Source organism: Thunnus thynnus, chromosome 12 (genome assembly GCF_963924715.1).
Source record: "Thunnus thynnus chromosome 12, fThuThy2.1, whole genome shotgun sequence".
Classification (NCBI taxonomy): Eukaryota; Metazoa; Chordata; class Actinopteri; order Scombriformes; family Scombridae; genus Thunnus; species Thunnus thynnus.
Genome location: NC_089528.1, coordinates 27,910,443 through 27,928,336, shown reverse-complemented (window position 1 = coordinate 27,928,336; position 17,894 = coordinate 27,910,443). Strand labels below are relative to the sequence as shown.

Genomic DNA, 17,894 nt, shown 5'->3' with positions numbered 1-17,894 from the left:
TATTTATATATGGGTTGATGTTGTGTCTTTTTATTCTTGTGCTGTGTTGAGGTATAAGAATTCTCCGTCTACTTAGTGATGAAACCAAGCGGCAACCTCTGGGGCCTTAAAATGAAGCCAATGCAGAAGTGCCAAAAAACTGCAGTTCCCCGAATGACCACTTGAGGCTCCAAAAGTGAGTCAATCCCCATAGACCCCCATGTTAAAATGCCCAACTTTACTGCAGAAAGAAACAGCCTGGTACAAAAAATGGTTTATAGCTAATTACTCCTTTCATGACAACTGTACAAGGGGTGAATTTTTTTATAACTCACTCGTTTAAATTTTATTAAGCCGTAAAGTTATGCATAATGAAGGACATGGCTGCTTTGAGTGACAGGTCCGCCAACCGCTAGGTGGCTTGTTTCAGCCATTCGGCTCGCCTCTTTGCCCATTTTGGATTGGCTGGGAGTTAGGCAGAGTCACGCACTGCCAAGATAGCGACGGCCGGAGCGGCTCACTTTGAGCTTCAGAAACCAACGGGTGACATCACGGTAACTACGTCCATATTTTATACAGTCTATGAATGAAACTGATCAGAAAATTCATCAGGGGATTCACTAGTGAGAAGCACAGGTGAGTGTGTTCAAATCATCACACACTCCTTTGAACATACACATTATGCAGATGCAGCAAGACAACATTACACTGCCATATTTCAACATATATATATTACACACACTGTACAGAGAGTGTGTGTAATATATCTTCCAAACCATATCATCACCACCCTCTAACCTCAAAATAAAACACTCTTCTTCCTCGATATCATTACTTTTCTCTCATGCACCGGGTGCCAAACATCATATAAGCACTGTGGTTCTGTCTCTAACAGAATAAAACCATTACAGAACATTTACATAACCAACTATGTCTGCTTGACAAGTCATTACTTTCACAGGTGGACAGCAAACTTTTATGTTCCATGTCGGAAAAGGGCTTTTGACAAACCTCCTTAAGTAAATGTAATGACATGATTCTTGCCTGCAGACAAACTTAACTCAAGCATAAAAAAAACACATAAAATGACTTCCCAGGATTGATGGAATAGTCGAGGATTCAGTGAAGAGAGATAAGGCTGTCCACCAACCCCCTCTGGACTTTTTTTTTTTTTTTTGCTATTTTCAAGCGTATCACCCTGACATGTCTTGAGTACAAAAGGAGAAAGGGCAGACCAGCTACATAGCAAGACGCGGTTCAATCAGTCACTTGACATTTTCATTGCGACATATATAATGGAAACACACACAGCAAGGATTGTAGTCACTGGAAGTAGACTTGAGAATAGCAACGATCACGATTGTTGATCTTGAAGAAGCCTCGAGGGCCGAAACGTCGTCTGAATAAAAGAGAAATGTGTATAAAGCCAGAGTGTGTGATGCTTTTGTCATACTCTCATTTTCATTGCGACGGTCATCCCAGCACACCTACAAGGGTCAACCGTATTACACTGCAAAAAAGGACCCGTCATAAAAATAAATCCATGTGGCAGTGAGTTTTTTTTTTTTATTAAGATAGAGTTTGTCTGGCAGTCGCCACAGGAATTTAAATTCAAATCTTGATGTATAGTGCGTCACTTCACTGGAACGGTACATTGTATACAGATTAAGTCCACTTCATTCAATAAATAAATGACTATTCAGACATTTTTTTTGCATTGTAGGGAACTTTGCTCACTTCCATTTGCTTCAGGCCCGGCATGCTGCTGAGTCTGGCCGTAAAGATAAGGATGGCTGCCTGTCAGTTATACTTACTGTATAGGCTCATACCTGCATTTTTATATGTTTTCACCCTTTAATATTAACCATAAATCATATATATAATCATTTTCCCCAAGTACAACATAGTTATTTAGATATTTAAAGTTGTTTAGATGTTTGACATGTTTTAATACCATCCAGGCAGCTATTGGTTTACATTCATTTCAGTATTCTTCGATGTTCAGCTTGTAGAGACTTGAAAAATGAGAAATTGAAATAGTACATCAAAACATATGTATTTCATCTTTAATATTGGTCAGTTTGTTTGTTAATAGCTGCGTGGTGACAGAGCGGAAACTGCAGACTGATCTCCAGGGTGTCTGATGTGGTGCGTTCGTATGTAGGTAGGAAGCTCGAGCGAATCACGTCACACCTCATTGTTTTATTGCAAACTTTTTTTCCTAGTGGCATTATGCAGGCTTAATTACAGGATGAGGATGTTGGTATTGCTTCACTCCAAAGAGCAGTGAGTCAGATCAGGACGGAGAATAAAGGCTCGGATTTTGTCTTATGTGTTTAACCCAGATTTAAATGTAGGTGTGGTGCTACTGTTTGATAAGATATCTTAAGCGTATGTAGGTCATATCTACATGTCACATCATGTAAGTAGCTATAATATAGTGATCAAACCTGTGCTTTTACTCATTAGACAGACTAACACTCTAAAGATTTTATTCCTCTCAGTTGTTGAGACATACAGATTCTTTTTCTTCTATAATGTTGCATTTATACTGTAAATTCTTATCTGTCGTTAATGTCGCTGATCTTGAAGTAACATTCATAAAAATCATCACAAGATGTTATAAAACCAGTTATACTAAAAGCCAAAGTCAACAAAGAAACATGACAAATAGAGATTAGGTTAGAACATGAATAATCAGGTTAAGATTCATATAATTATCGTCCTGAATAGATAAAAATGTAACATGAAAACAGCAGCAGGAGGGAGCCCGACACAGGACCAGGACAGAGTGGTGTTGGTTAAGAAAAAAAAGGTTTATTGCAGGAGAGTTCTGGGCTCAGAGTGATGATGGGAAAAAAGATGGGGAGCAGGTGAGGAGAGAGGAAATGGAGGCGCGTGGCTATGAGCGGGGGAATACGGGGAAGCGTAGCTGGCGGGGGGAAGTTTGGAAGCTAAGAAGCGGCTGGCAGCGACGCAGGAGTGAGATGATTCTGGGACACAACGAGAGAAACGGGTTCGCATTCAATTGAAAGCTTGACACAAGGATTTCACAAACCGAGTTGGCCTGAAAACATTTACTACCGCTGAGATTGAAACGACAGTCTGGCAAAGAGCGGGTGAAGAGCCGGGATTGATATGCTGGAGAGGAGATTAGACGACGGATGGCAGGTGTGTTGACTGAGGGAGAAGATGAGGAGATTGAAAGCAGGTGTGCAGGTGAAGCAGGGAGTAAGGGAAGCCACGCCTACGCCAACACACACACACACACACACACACACAGACGGGAGCACATGAAACACTGGGGAATCTGCCGGGGTACAGCCACAGCTATAACAAGTTCCTTCAAGTTAAATGGAAAATATTGTGTGTGCAAGCTCTGTGTTTTCTGAAAATCACTCAGCCATGAAATAAATTAATCACAGTTTTACCCCCGATGACGTGATCTGTGCTGGGATGTGATAGATAATATTTGCACTGCGAGTTTGCTCAGCGGTGCTGGATCAAGGAAGCGCAGAGGTTATCTGAGCTCTGCTAATATTTTCTAACGACCAGCGATGTAGAGGAAGCTCAGTCAATCTCGCCTCCTGCTTCTGTTTGTGTCGACAGTCTTTTGGAGTCGGGTGAATTTGTTCTAATCATGCTCTGTTTCACTGCTTGCCGTGAGATTTATGCACTGTAAGTCGTGAAACATTGTGTGGGTTTACCTCGTATCTTCCAGTCTCATGACTGTTGTTGAGTTTGATGACCTAAAAATCATGTTTTCCATCTTAAAGGAAAACTCTCTGTATAACATATTCCCAGTGTCTTAAGTGTATGTATCATGTAGAACAATAGTTCCCACACAAGGGATCTATGATGTATACAGATATGTGATAGAGAAGCAGAAAAAAACATATTCCTGCTACACAAAATTATGTTTTTCTTTCAGACTTGTCCCTAATCTTCGCTTTTTCTTGTGAATCCACACTGCGGCTAATCCCGTAATCTTCACCTTCACCTTCAATCACACTTGAAACGACTTGCTTGTTCAGTGTCGTGGATCCCGAATCACTCAATTCACTAAGTACAACGTTGTTAATGGGTTCTGTCACTCAGGAAATTGATGCAGACACATTTAAACAATGATTTTCATCTCTACACAGCATATACCGACGCTCACAGTATGAGAACAGCGGCGTGAAACATGCAGTGTTGACTAGAAATTCTTGTAAGATGCGAAAAGTGTTGATGTTCTCTGTAGGAAGTTTTTATTTGAAATGTAAAATTCATTATATTTTCCCCTGAATATGCAACAGTCCAGTTGGGACATGTCTTCCATCTCCTGCCTGATGATGGAGCCACTGTTGCTCCTCCAGGTGTTGATTGGCTCCCCTGGCTTTGCTGTCAGAGCTGGAACAAAGCTCATCTTGAAGAAGCTAACTCAGCATGGAAACACTAATTTCCAGCAGAGAATATGGCCTCCAGTTACGCTTTAATTAGCATTAGTTAACTCAGCAAGAATAGAGCTGAATTGAATTGTGTGCTGTAGATAAGTGTTATTATTCCTGAGCAATATACAGAGTATATGAAACATTATGACCTTGTAATTTTTAAATCAATAGACCGGGGAGACCACTTCACGAAAACAGATTAGAGAAGATAATCTTTAGTGACATGGAATCTGAATGAATAGGAAGTTTCTGCTGATTAATGGGTTTTTTAATGGTATAGTTTAACCCCTGGATTAAAACAAATGACCAGTTTTGATAGTTAGACTGTTAGTTTTCAAGGATTTATCACAGAGTTGGACCGCCAGACTCTTTCGCAGGCAGGGAGGCACCATATTTAAAGCTGGAGTGCGGAACTTTTGTCTCCCCCTTCTGGCAGCGCATGTAAAGGGGGATTTCGGCTTTGATTGCCTGACACAAGCATGCAGCTCGCTCTCATGTGCGTCCTGAATGACAGGCACACAGAGAGGGCTGTTATAAATGGATATATTTTGACGGTCCACAGGCCCACCGGGATTTGTCCCAGTATGCCCGATAGCCAGTACAGCACTGGCCATAACCTACTGTTGCAGCTGTAAAACTGTGGATAAATTGTTTTGAGCATCACATAACCCCCGTGATGACTCGTTTCACTATCAGAATTTGACCCATTTGGTCCGATAACATTTGGAAAGTCTAGAAGAGCTGCACAATTAACAGCAAAACGGCCAGCGCGGGAATGTCGCCCCCGACATGATATTTAAAAACTCTGTTTACTGTGAAATACAGTGAGATCTATCTGGCAGTGATAGGGTTAATCAGCATTGTGTGAACTATCTGTATTATTTTTACAACAGGATATTCTTTTTGAAATTGAACACAATGACAGAAGAGTCTGATAACTTTTTACAGCACTACCAGTCCTTTGAAGTTCTTCATAATGCTAACGTCCCGCGGGCCAAACTTTGGGTGGTTTCAGCATTTTATTGTGACATATAATGGAAGGTGATACTGTTAAAGTGTTCAAATGTTGGAAAAAGCAAGTATATGTCTTTATACTATTTTCTATTGTATATTACAATAGTTGATTAAGGTGCGATCAATCAAATGTGGCTCTTTGATAACATCTAATGGCTGCTGTTGGAACTGCAACTTCCTCTACACAACCCATAATGTTTTCTGATAGCAAATGTATTTGCTATTAAGCTGCCACCTGTTAGCTACAGTATCAAAAGATTAGACCCTGAAACTATCACTGATGTCAGGTGCAGTGAACTACTCACGCTAGCAGCAGAAGCTAAAGCTAGCATTCCCCATGTTCAGAGTTTCATCTTTGTATTTTATATTTGCACAAACATCTAGCAAGATGAGGGACAACGAGAGAACCACTGGATGTTTGTACAATAGTAATTTGCAAGTTTATGAAGATGATATATAAATGCTGCAGTATTCACTCAGGTTGCAGAGCGCACAGTTGGTAGATCACAGGACCTGGTAAATTAGAGCTTTCATAACGAAAACAGTGCCATGCTGATTCTGGCTGCTTGAAATCTCATCTGCTGTTGAGGCATCGGAGTAGTGACAGAAAATCACCAGCAACAATTGTGAGCTCTCTCTCTCTCTCTCTCTCTCTCATATATGCTTGTCAGACGCAGACAGTCAAATGTTTCATCTAGGCAATCAATAACGAGAGATAAGATAAACAATTCCAAATCATTCAAGATATTGAATCTTTAGAGCTGTTAAAACATGTGTTCACTGTGGTATTAAACATGTTATTTTTATGTAATTTGTCAGGAAGCTTCACTGACAACACGCCCAGTCATTGCACAGCTCTCCTGAACGCAGCCCAGGTGATATTCACATGCCAAACCCTGACAAAACACACACAGACACACAGAAGCCAGAGTGACAAAGAAGGGTGCTCTGTTTCAGCCCCCCTACCCAGCTTCCCTTGATTAGCTGCAAGGGACAAAAAGCACTCGATGGAAATCACCATGGCAACAGGGCTAAACTGGCCCATTACCCATCTGTGCCCTGTTGAATGTTGTCTTCTGAACGTGCGTCGCAACAGTTGACGTGTAACAACACCCCCATGACAAGGACGATCTGAGCTGAAAATATCTTCATAGTCTAAATATGACGATGGTCCTATTGTTGTTTAAATGATTCATCTGGTACAAAACAATAAAAAGATGTGATGCGTTTTACAGTTTGTAGTGGAATAAGCTGAAGAAGAGCTGAGTAGGTAGCATGAGTGACATCCACAGTATGAGTGTTTGAAGCTCGCCCCCGTTAAAGGATAGGTTCACAATTTTCCAATTATGTAAAACCATAATGTGACACCCAACACAACTGCTTCTTTTTCCTCTGGGTCTCTCTATGGTGCTCTGATGATGACGGGCAACTGCATTTAGACTAAATGAGTGCTTACAATACACTGGATATAAAGATGGACGTAGCAAGACGTGATGTCACCTGTTGGTTTGCATCGGAGCCGGTTTGAAGCCCAGATTTGCTGCTTATGGTCGGCGCCGTCTTTTCCCTTTGGAGCCAGAACCTTCCATGCAAGGAGTGCGGGTTGTTGCCTTTCACGGTCTGGAAACACGCCCGGCTACCTCGGACAGAAGATAAAGCTAGCTTACTGGGAACACCGATCACTACGCACTCGGGCTTACGTTAGCTACTTTAGCTAACTCTTATTAACGGAGCACTAATGAGTGACTGTCAGCACACTTTTAGAGGGCCTGAATTTAGCGATTGAGACCATAATTATTGACTTAGTACTTCTAGAGAGTTGATGTTTATTGAATGAGTCAACTGGAGCCAGGGACTTTTTGGAGCTAGCATTTAGCACCCGTCATTGCACTTTAAGGTACTTCCACAATGGCTTCAGCCTCAAGTCGTGGTCGTTGCCACTTGGTGCACACACAAAGAAAGTAGGACTCTGAATTAGCAGTAAAAATTCATCTTCGATTTTTCTTATGACATTAAATTTTCTTTTGCTGCCATGATGTATTTACTCTAAAGAAGATTTCTGTTCAGCACTTTATTATACAAGGAAATCGTTTTTATAAGGCATAAAAACAAATGAAAGTAAATACTGGAGGAAAAGGAGGCCTCTTTTGTTCTTGCTCTCAAGAAGCTCATCACTAATGGGGGATCTGATCTTTTGTTTTCACACAGGCTCCACCATCAATGACATTTGCTGTACACCAGTCTGATTAGACACAATTGGGTGGTGTGGGTAGTATTATTGATCAAAGTGTGTGGTTTGACAGCACTTTGAGGGAGGAATTCCCGTAACTAGACTACCATCGCATTATAATGAAGTTGTTTTGGAGCCACATGCTTGTAAATCAGTGAATGCGAGAAAAACACACCGAGATCAAAAAATACAAACAACAGGCAGCCAAAATTCATGATCTGATGGTACAAAAGGCAGCAGCATAACAGCAGATCAACAGAAAAAAGGAGCCAATGAATGGATAATCAAAGCATAGACATCTATTTACAATAGTGTTCCTCAAGATTGTTCTAAATTACTAAAAGGGGAACTGCCACATCTCATAAAAGTACCTTATGTGCAGGCAGTTGATGAGTTATTGATCAGTACCACTGACTCAGCTGCTGAGTTTTTGGACCGGTTCTCAATTTTTGAACAAAATATCAGTTAAGGGTGTGATTTATGATCAGCTGGCATTTTGTAAAGTATGATTAATAACTTTCAAGTCGTTTATTTCATTTTGTTTGTTATTTATATGAAACAAAATATCATTAATGCTTTAGTTTGGTACCTTATACAAAATCCTTTTTTCATTTAAAAAAAGAAGCCAAACTTATTAAATATAAAATGTTACTTAAACATCAGCAGACATATAACTTTGTCTGAATCAAATACAGTTTATTTATGATTTAAATCAGACTGTCTCATCAAAGAATAAACAAAACAGAGTACGAATCTGAGCAGGTATTTGACAGCTGTCGGTTCTTGAAACTTTTCAGTACTCTGTTCTGCAGACATATTTCTGTCAGTACCAAAGAGTCTAGATCTGATCCCCAGACTGACAATGTAGAGCTGAGCCTGAGAAACTAAGCCTTAGATGTCCTAAAATGGCCACCGTACAGAGGATAAACTCTTTTGATTTAGACAACATCAACAGCCTCACTAGTGGATCAAAGAATAGAAATGACATTTGGTTTTCTGATGTGTGATGAGCATTACAGACTCACATGGCCCCTAGAATTGCTTTATAGACTTTTCGTCTTGTATATTTGACTTTAATCCAGGTTGGTCACTTTCAGTTTAAGGAATAGTTCAATATTTTGGGAAATATGCTTATTTGCTTTCTTGCTGAGAGTTAAATGAGAAATAGCTTAGCATAAAGATTGAAAGCAGGAGAAAACAGCAAACCTGGCTCTATCAGCACCTCTAAAGCTCATGAATGAACATGTCTTGACTAGTTTGTTTAATCTATCCCCGTCTTACAGTCTTTATGCTAAACTAAGCTCCTGGCTCCAGCTTTATATTTAACAAAAAGATGTGAGTCTAACTCTCAGCAAGAAAGCAAAATAAGCTTGTTTCCCAAAATCCCAAACTATTCTTTTAAAGCATATTTCATAAAAGGAAGATTTGCATTGTTAAAATGTAAATGAGCTTGCATACAGCAAAAACAACTCAATGCATCTCTTACCTTTCTTTTACTTAATCTCTCTCAATAATACCTTTCATTCACTTCCAACATACACAAAAAACACACATAGCACACAGCAGGCAGTATATACTTTGCTAGCACTAGTAAAATGATCAGAGCCAGAGAACTTTTGTCGTCTTAACCACTAAATGAAGAGAATATTGAAGTACTAACAGCAACAGCAACTTACAGCAATATAAAACTACACAAATGTTCAAGTGTCAATCAATAATAAATGTATTAAAGGTGCAACATGTAAGATTTGGCCACCAGCTCCAAACAAGTAGGGGGCAGCAGTTCCCAATCCAATACTGGGTCCATACATAGATCTAACTTTTCAGTCATCAGCCAATTAATAACTAACAGCAGAGTAAAAATATGCAAAATTCGACCAAACTCTGAGAGCCAATCAAGATAAGATTTTCTGTGTGAAGTTGGTAAAATTAGACAATTCAAAGGAATAAATAAAGTGATGTTTTGCACTGAGGGAAAAGCTAAACTAAAAATTCAAGGCAAAAGTACTAAAAATGAAACAAAGTGTAGTTTCATAAAGGTTTTTCTTAATTACAATGAATGATGGTTATATTGAAGTTGTGGATACCAACATCTGGTCAGCAATGCCGGTCCATCTCCTCCATCTCAATACACCCTGTGCTTCTGAGAACGGTTGTGTGCATCGTCGTTCTTCCCTAATCTGGACCATTAATCACAAGAGGACATGTCTGGCTCTGAATTACAACCCCCGGGTAGTGAACAGGAATAAATGACAGAGACTTGGATATGCATGAGTATAATTATTATGAGGGATAATTCAAGATGTTCCTCCTGGGAGACAGAAATGATGTTGGATGAGATCAGGCCTGAAGAAGGAAAAAAAAAAGGCTTGTGGTGCTGTAGTTTACTCAGGATCTTGTTTGTCTTTTTTTTATGTTTTGTCAGATACAATGTCAGCTGCTTAAAGATGCTTCATTTTAGTATCAATAAGTCATCACCAAGTACATTTTACATTGAGACACCAGGTCAAAAATATCAGGTCAAATCTGGATTATTCTGCCAGAGCTAAAGCTTCAAGTTTTCTGGCAGAGTCTCGGATGTCACTCGATTTCTAAAGAGACATTTTGAAGCTGGGATTTAGGTTTTAAGACTTGACTTGCCCTTTCTTCTACTTCAAGCAAAGGGTAGTCTGCTTAAGTTGAGTAGAGACTTAACATAAGTTTAACATTGGTTATTAGCCACATATGATTGATCTACATGAAATACAGCTTCTTCATCAATGCCATTATAAAATTTCCTCTATCAGTTACATTCATTAAGTCAAGACCAGCTGCTGACTCAGTTTTTAGAGCTGCAGCAATCACTCGCCTCATGTTACGTTGAATAGAAATAATCCTAATGAGTTTCATGCAGTGAGGGACACAGATTTTTAAAAGAGAACACTGATATTGGATTAGGACTTGATTTTGGCATATGCTGTTGGAATCTTTATTGAGAGAGAAAAAGTCAGATGAGTGGATCCTTACCACAAAAATCAATTGTGATAGATTAAGACACTTGTCAATCAAATGAACATACTGTTAAATGTAACTCTCTTTAAGGCCTAAAATCTTTTGAATGAACTCACAGTGACACAAAAAAGTCATATTAACTCTTGTGACTACTGCCTGTTGTAGAATAACTGTATGTTTCAAGAGGGAATTTGAGGGTTTACCCACTCACTTCAATGAAGTCTGAGTTTTTTAGTCGCCATCTAGTGGCCATTACAGCAACTGCAGCTTTGACTTTGCCTTGAAAAATTAGCCACAGTGGTTGCTTTGTCTTTTCCTGGGAAATCTTGGAGCAAATCTAACATAGAGCTGGTAGGGATTCAGTTTTTACTCTTCTGCAGAGCTTTTTGCAAAATAATTGAATTCTCATCTTGATTTCATCCTGCTCTATGAAACTTGAGAGGACGAGGAAGGAAGATATTTGTTTCTTGTTCTTTGTCTTTCTCTGTCATCATATTTCAACCTGAAAACATTTTTTTTTAATGAACTGTAAAATGTAGAAAACGAAGCAAACAACTGCGGTGGAGATGTAATACATGTGAGCAGATAACTTGTAGGTGACGTTTCAGGTCCATTGTACAATCTGGTATTTCCCCATACTATGGCAAGGAAGGCTGCATTATTTTACAAATGCATTTATATTTCTTTCACACATAATTTATCCAGTGACTGAAAATTTGCTTCAAGCTAGCTCACAACTATTGTAATATTGAGGAAATTTGAGCAAACGTGACCATTTCCAGATCTAATTTACTGTATTACAATTTGCAGAAATGCAGCTGTATCCCCCTTTTCTCTCGTTAATCTCGTCCCCTTCTCTCCCTCTCTTGTCTCACTCTTCTCCGCACACCCACAGTTAATCTCACTCTTTTGTCTCATTTGTAAACAATAATTCGTGCAGTCAAACATTTGAGAGTAATTGTAGCAGTGCAGACCGGCCGCTGGTCATCCTTAGCTGCCTGTTAAATGGAGCTTGCAGTTTGATTGAGGCGGCCACAGTGACGCAGAGGCTATTTATAGACGAGAGGCCTGAACTATCATGTTGACACTGTCTCTCACACACACATGAACACATGCAGATATGTGGTGAGACACACGTGCAACCTGAAAAGCAAAGAACCGCAGACACAAACACCAAAAAATAACATGCAAACACATATGAAAAGTACAAAAATGCACACACACACACAGACTTTACATAAATAATGCATTTCATGACTTCAAGGATAATCACATTAGAAACACAGAAACACCTTGGTCAGTAAGTGAGTATGTAAGTAATGATTTAGTTAAAAACTAAGAAAAAAAACAAAATCAGTCAAGAAAAGCAAGAGAGTACAAGTAGGTTTTTAAAAATGCCAAACGAGTTGAGTGATCTGATAGTGAAAGATAAAATATTCCAAAGTTTAGGGACAAAAACAAATCTCTTTTCCTTTTAAGTTGAGCTCTGGGACCTGAGAGGCTGCAGGTTTCTATATGGACACAACAAAGAGCTTCACCGTGTAAATCCTGATGAGTAATAAAAAAAAAAATCCCACCGGCAGCCAGTGGAGAGACTGGAGTAATATGCTCCCTGTTCTTTATTGTAGTAAAAAGACAGGCTGCAGCACTTTACTGTAAGCATAGTTTACTCTCTGTGTCCTGTAATGCCAATTAAAACCTGATAAAAAAATCCACTTTTGAGTAAAGTGGTTGAAAGAAGACAGGCAGCGTTTCCACTGAGCTGACAGTTCATTTGGATTTAAGCTGGTGTTTTGGAGATTGTTGTTTTGTCGAATTACCTAAATATAATGTAAACCTAACTAATTATTGACATAATGATGTGTGAGGTGCCTGCAGGACAATCTCACTGAAACAAGTTCATTTTCAGAGACGAAACAAACAGAAAGTGCCGCTGTGTCTGTTATGAAATCTATTTTCAGAATGTTGTTGGGTTTATAAAGCCTTGTACATCAATCAAAGCGCTTGGAGTTTCATTCTCCTCGCTGCCACTGTAGATCGATACATGCCGCCACTACTACTAAAACAACTCCAGGTATCGATCGAGATGTCTATAGCCCCTTTGATACATGCACTGCAACCCTGAAGTTATCTGGACGTTACCCAGAGGAGCCGAACATCCGAACCAGCTGGATCGGACATAAAGCAGTCAGCTCCCTAGTACAAAATCCGTGTAACGTCCGACTGAGCCCATATGTGAATACAGCAGGTCACTTTCTAGAGAATTCAGAGTGAGGGAGTGGGCGTGTTGATGACATTTCTATCATGTGACTGGCGTGAAACAGGAAGAATATAAACATCTGAGGGTGAAGAAGAAGGGTCTAACTGGAGGGACGATAAGATTCGGGAACTATTGTTGAAATCTGCAAAAGATCTGGTTGTTTACGACCAAATTACGAACTGGCAACGTGACCGTTCATACTTTTTGTGTCATGTCCTGCCTCCTGCATGCTCTACCGATACGCCTAAACCAATTGGAGTATTTCCAGGAGATGAGAACATGTCTGACACGGACAATCTCCTGTTGTGTTGTGTAGCACACATATCACCACAGGAAACTGAAACCGAAGCCACAATTGATATAAATAGATAAAAGAACGACTGTAAAAGGCCAGAATGACTTGCAGAATAAATGAAAACGTTTGTCAGCTGTCACATTTGAGTCTGTTCACTGAGAGCTGATTACTTAGAAAAGCGACACTTCACCACATTGTCACATCAGTCTTTTATGGTGTCAGTTCAACAGGTACTGATGAGCATCGCTTGAAAATATCCTGATTTACATCCGTACTTTGACTCGTCTTTTCTACACACTTTCTCCACCCACGGCTTCGTTTTTATCAAACTGAGACGGCCTCCTGCTGACCTCTCCTACAGCTCACATTAACACCTCCCACTGTGTGGCTTTTTAGAAGGAGGTATGACTGAGTGAAATGTCATACTCTGTCTCGTGGGATCCATGTTTAGTAATGAAAGGATAGAGAAGAGTCCAAACAGGAGAGTTGGATCTGACGCCGTTGTTGGAAAGTTTGACATCATTTCAGTCCTGTGCTTGCATATTTAATAGTGCTGCTTAGAATAATGTGTTAAAAATGCTTCACACATTTAGCCAATGCAGATTTTTTTTGTGTAAACCCTGAAACTGTTTGGAAAAAATGAATCTTTTGTATTTATTGTGTGATGAAATAAGAAGTTTTCTAAGCTTGCATGAAAATAACAGATTGTTAGTTGGCCCATTTTTTTTATCCTTTTAATTAGGGATGCAAATCTGGACTTGCTCTTGTAATGCTTTTGCTTTTTCCACCAACTATAATGGTCAACTATGTCTCCAAATAGATACGTTCCTACGCAGTTCATCTGCATCACTGATATATGTTCAGTGTTTGCTTTCAACACTGTTGCCTTGAGTTTGTAGCTCTTGTCATATTCAAAGGTCGAATTTACAACAGAGTGGTGGAGCGAAATTTGTTTGTGAGTGATTACAACTACAGTACTGGGAGCTAGATACAAAGCTAGCAACATTAGCTTTCCAGCCAGGAAGCTTGTTACCTAGCCAACTGAAAACAAAGCATTTTTTAGAAGAAAAAGTCACAGTACAACATCTACTCATAACCAAACCTCAAGGCTTTTGTATTGCACTTAAAATTTTATGAGAAAAGAAATTATGAAAATGAGTTAGCAAAAATGATCACTTACTATATTAATGATGCTGTAGCATGGCTACCCTCTATAGTACAAATAGTAATACAAATAGTTCAAATAGTAGTAATATAGTACAAATAACTGGTACTAATTTACATTTCACCAGAGAACTTGATGCGACAATTTTGAGCTAATTTACTCTTCAGATCCTCTGACTGCAACGATTCCATTTAAATAAATGTAATTTTGTGAAAATATTTTTTGGACTGCAACTAATGATTATTTTCATTATCGATTAATCTTTTCTTGATTAATTGTCAGAAACCATGAAAAATGCCTTACATAATGTCACAGAGCCAAAGCCCAAGAAAAGACTGAACCTGAAACATTAATGATGTTTGACTTTTTAAACACACTGTGGTTCTTTCAGCAACATAAGTGTGAAATGCGAGATATAAAAGTGACTTAGACTCTCTATTTAAAGTGTGTCCTTGTATGTTGACAGATGGTATGTTTGGGAGGTGTCACTCTGTTCCAGTGAAGGAAGGTTACACCTACGACGTTTCCCCGTCTGTAGTGCAACGCTTCAGGATGCTGCTGGAGAAGCTGTCCAATAGAGGTACACACACACACACACACACACACACACACATACATATACGCACAAAAGGAAACACACATCTCCCCTGGAACATTGTCTTGAGTGTTCAGGTTGTTTTAATAAAGTTTTGTTTTGAAGTACCACATCTCAATGAAAAAAACACACTCAAATTTTACTAAGAAAATGTTGCATTTTGCAGATTTGTCTCCTACAAATTATTATCACATTCATGCATTTGCATTTTCATTCATGCATTTTTCCCAAAGGAACTTAATAAACAGTAAATGCATTTATTCCAAACAATAATTTGGAATGTGCTCAGAGCTAAATGTGTTTTTAGTGTTTGTTTTTTTTTAAGAAATGAGTCATGAGTAAGTGCTAATGCAAAGTGGGGCACCACAGTGTAGTCTGCAAAGGTGTGTTTTCAGTCTGTGACTCTGTCCTGACTTTAATTGGAGTTACTGCCACTATTTTGTAGACTGAGAAGAACCAGTACCGAGTCAGGGCAGCCAGTTGTCCAGCGAGGTGCAGAGCTTGACTGGATGTGTTTATTTGATCAACTTTATGAGATGAAGACATGATTTTCAAAGTTAAACCTCCGAGATGCTTGTTCTTACAGAAGACAACAGATGGCTAGCGTGTTACTGATCAGTGAGGATGAATCAAAGCTTGTTAAGTAATATGTCTGTATTGTATTGATACTATGGGCGCTGAGAATTCTCAATTTTTGATCGGCAGGCAGTTTACATTTACAGAGCAGGTGTTTGTTTGCAGTTGTGAATGAATGTGCCAGTTTTAAACTGTAGGTAGGACAACAAAAAGGAGGTTAAGATAAGGAGCTTGGAGTTGGAGTATTATTTGTGTAACCAATGCACATATTAGACAAATATCTTGTTAGTTTAATTAAATTTTTAATGTGTTCTGCAGTTTCAAACAGGATATGTTTGTGAATCTGGATGTTGAAATCAAGAGTTGAAAGAAGAAAAACAGAACTTTTGAAATTAGCTAAAATTAGTTGTGTAGTTTACAACTTGTCAGGTACACATATACCCGAAATATTACATATATAAAGTACTTACATGTAGTACATACAGTATATACCATACTGTATACTCCTATATAACCATACCCACCATACCCCCACCTACATGGATTCTCCATCACCCAACCCCATTACCATCAACCAAATGACACCAGACAAGACAAGTTGGCCAGACAAGATCAATTCCAGGGTACTCAAGTCGTGCCGGGCAGCTTGCAGGATTTTTCCAGCACCTATTCAATCTCTCTTAGTTTGGAGAAGGTGCTCTAACTACGGAGGACCTCCTGCATTGTCCCAGAACATAAAAAAAGGACAGCCCAGTACTCTGAATGACTTCAGGCCTGTAGCGCTAACGTCATATGTCATGAAGATCTTTAAGAGGCTGATTCTGCAGCATCTGAGGACCCTGGCATCCAACTTTGTGGGCACCCTGCAGTTTGCATACCAGGCACACATCGATGTGCAGGATGCCATCATCTACCTCATGCACTGGGCCTACTCACATCTAGAGAGGGACAACACAGTGAGAGTCATGTTCTTTGACTTCTCCAGTGCTTTCAACACCATCCAGCCCTGCCTTCTAGGTGAGAATCTCCTGGAGATGCAAGTGCACATGAACGTTTTAGACTGTTCTTCCTCAGGGAGTTGCGCTCCTTTATCATGTGCAGCAAGCTACTGAGCATGTTTTTACAGTCTGTGATAGCGAGCACGGTTTTATTTGCAGTTTCATGCTGGGTAGGAGGCATACAGGCTGGTGATGCCAGCAAACTTAATAAGCTGGTCAGGAAGGCCAAATCTGTGGTTGGGCTGGACGTAGACAGTCTGGAGGCAGAGACAGAGAGGAGGACGGGGGACAAGATCAGTGCCATCCTTGACAACCCCTCTCATCCGCTCTTTACCATGCCAAATATATCTTACTTTTCTATATTTAGTAGAGGCTAAATAGAACATCCTGTGGTGCCCCGTGACTCTGAACTGCAGTGAGGCTGCTGCTGGTTTGTTTGACTGAATGTTATATGTTTGTTTGACTTAATGATGATGTGATTCAGCATTTTCTGAATTACATATTCTATCAATGTTTTCATATTATTAATGTCAGGATTCCTGCGTCGGTCCTGTTTGTGTTTTCTTTGTCCGTTCTGCCTCTGTCCTTGCCTTCAGCCCCACACTTTCTTCCCTCGGCTTTGCCATTCTCTACCTGTCCACCAGATGTCTTTCCTGCCTGGTTGTCACACCCCAGTTGTCTGCACCTGCTGCTCATTACCCCATCAGTCCCAGTTCTATACCAGTCCTCTGTCATTCATTCCCTGCCAGTTCATCATGTGCCTTTCCGTTCCATTCACCTTATCCTATAACCCGTTCCTGCCTGTGACCTGAAATCTGCACTTGTTTTCCTGTTCCTGTTCTGCCTGTTATCTGCTACTCTTGTTTGTACTTGCTGCCTGTTTATGACCTGCCTACATGCCTTTCCCCTTTTGGACTCATTTGCCTGTTTCGGTCTGTCTTCTTGTTGACAACCTGAAAGCCTGTTCCTGACCTTTGCTTTAAGTAAAATTTCCCTTAATCCCACCTGCTTGCCTTGTGTGTCTGTTGGTTATTATTATTTGCAGATTAATGACCACGGGATTAGATTGAATTATTTAAGGCACGTTCAGAACAAGATCACACGTGTGACAATGTGTGTTCGCAATGTAGGGACGAGATCCATCCCATCCTTGTCGTCTCCATATCAACTTAGAAACTAAACTCAAACGAACACAAAGACACAAACAACACACACTTTTATATTTAATTCTAGTTGCTTTTCCACAACTAATTCTGCTAGCATCACACTCTGAGTAAAACGTCCCTCCCTTCCCCCCACGCCCCCTACTTAATCACCACAACCATCCAGAGACCCAAAATGTCAACCCTGCATGTTAC

The 17,894-nt window shown here is 39.8% G+C and overlaps 1 protein-coding gene across 5 annotated transcripts in view; it reads left to right on the top strand.

Moving 5' to 3' along the window:
• LOC137194613 (receptor-type tyrosine-protein phosphatase N2-like) overlaps positions 1-17,894 on the top strand; it is a 251,576-nt gene that overhangs the window by 24,575 nt on the left and 209,107 nt on the right. For all 5 annotated transcript variants that reach the window (XM_067606684.1, XM_067606682.1, XM_067606687.1 and 2 more), the window contains exon 3: positions 14,834-14,947. In XM_067606684.1, the coding sequence (XP_067462785.1) occupies positions 14,834-14,947 (114 nt within the window). The remainder of the gene's footprint in view (positions 1-14,833; positions 14,948-17,894) is intronic.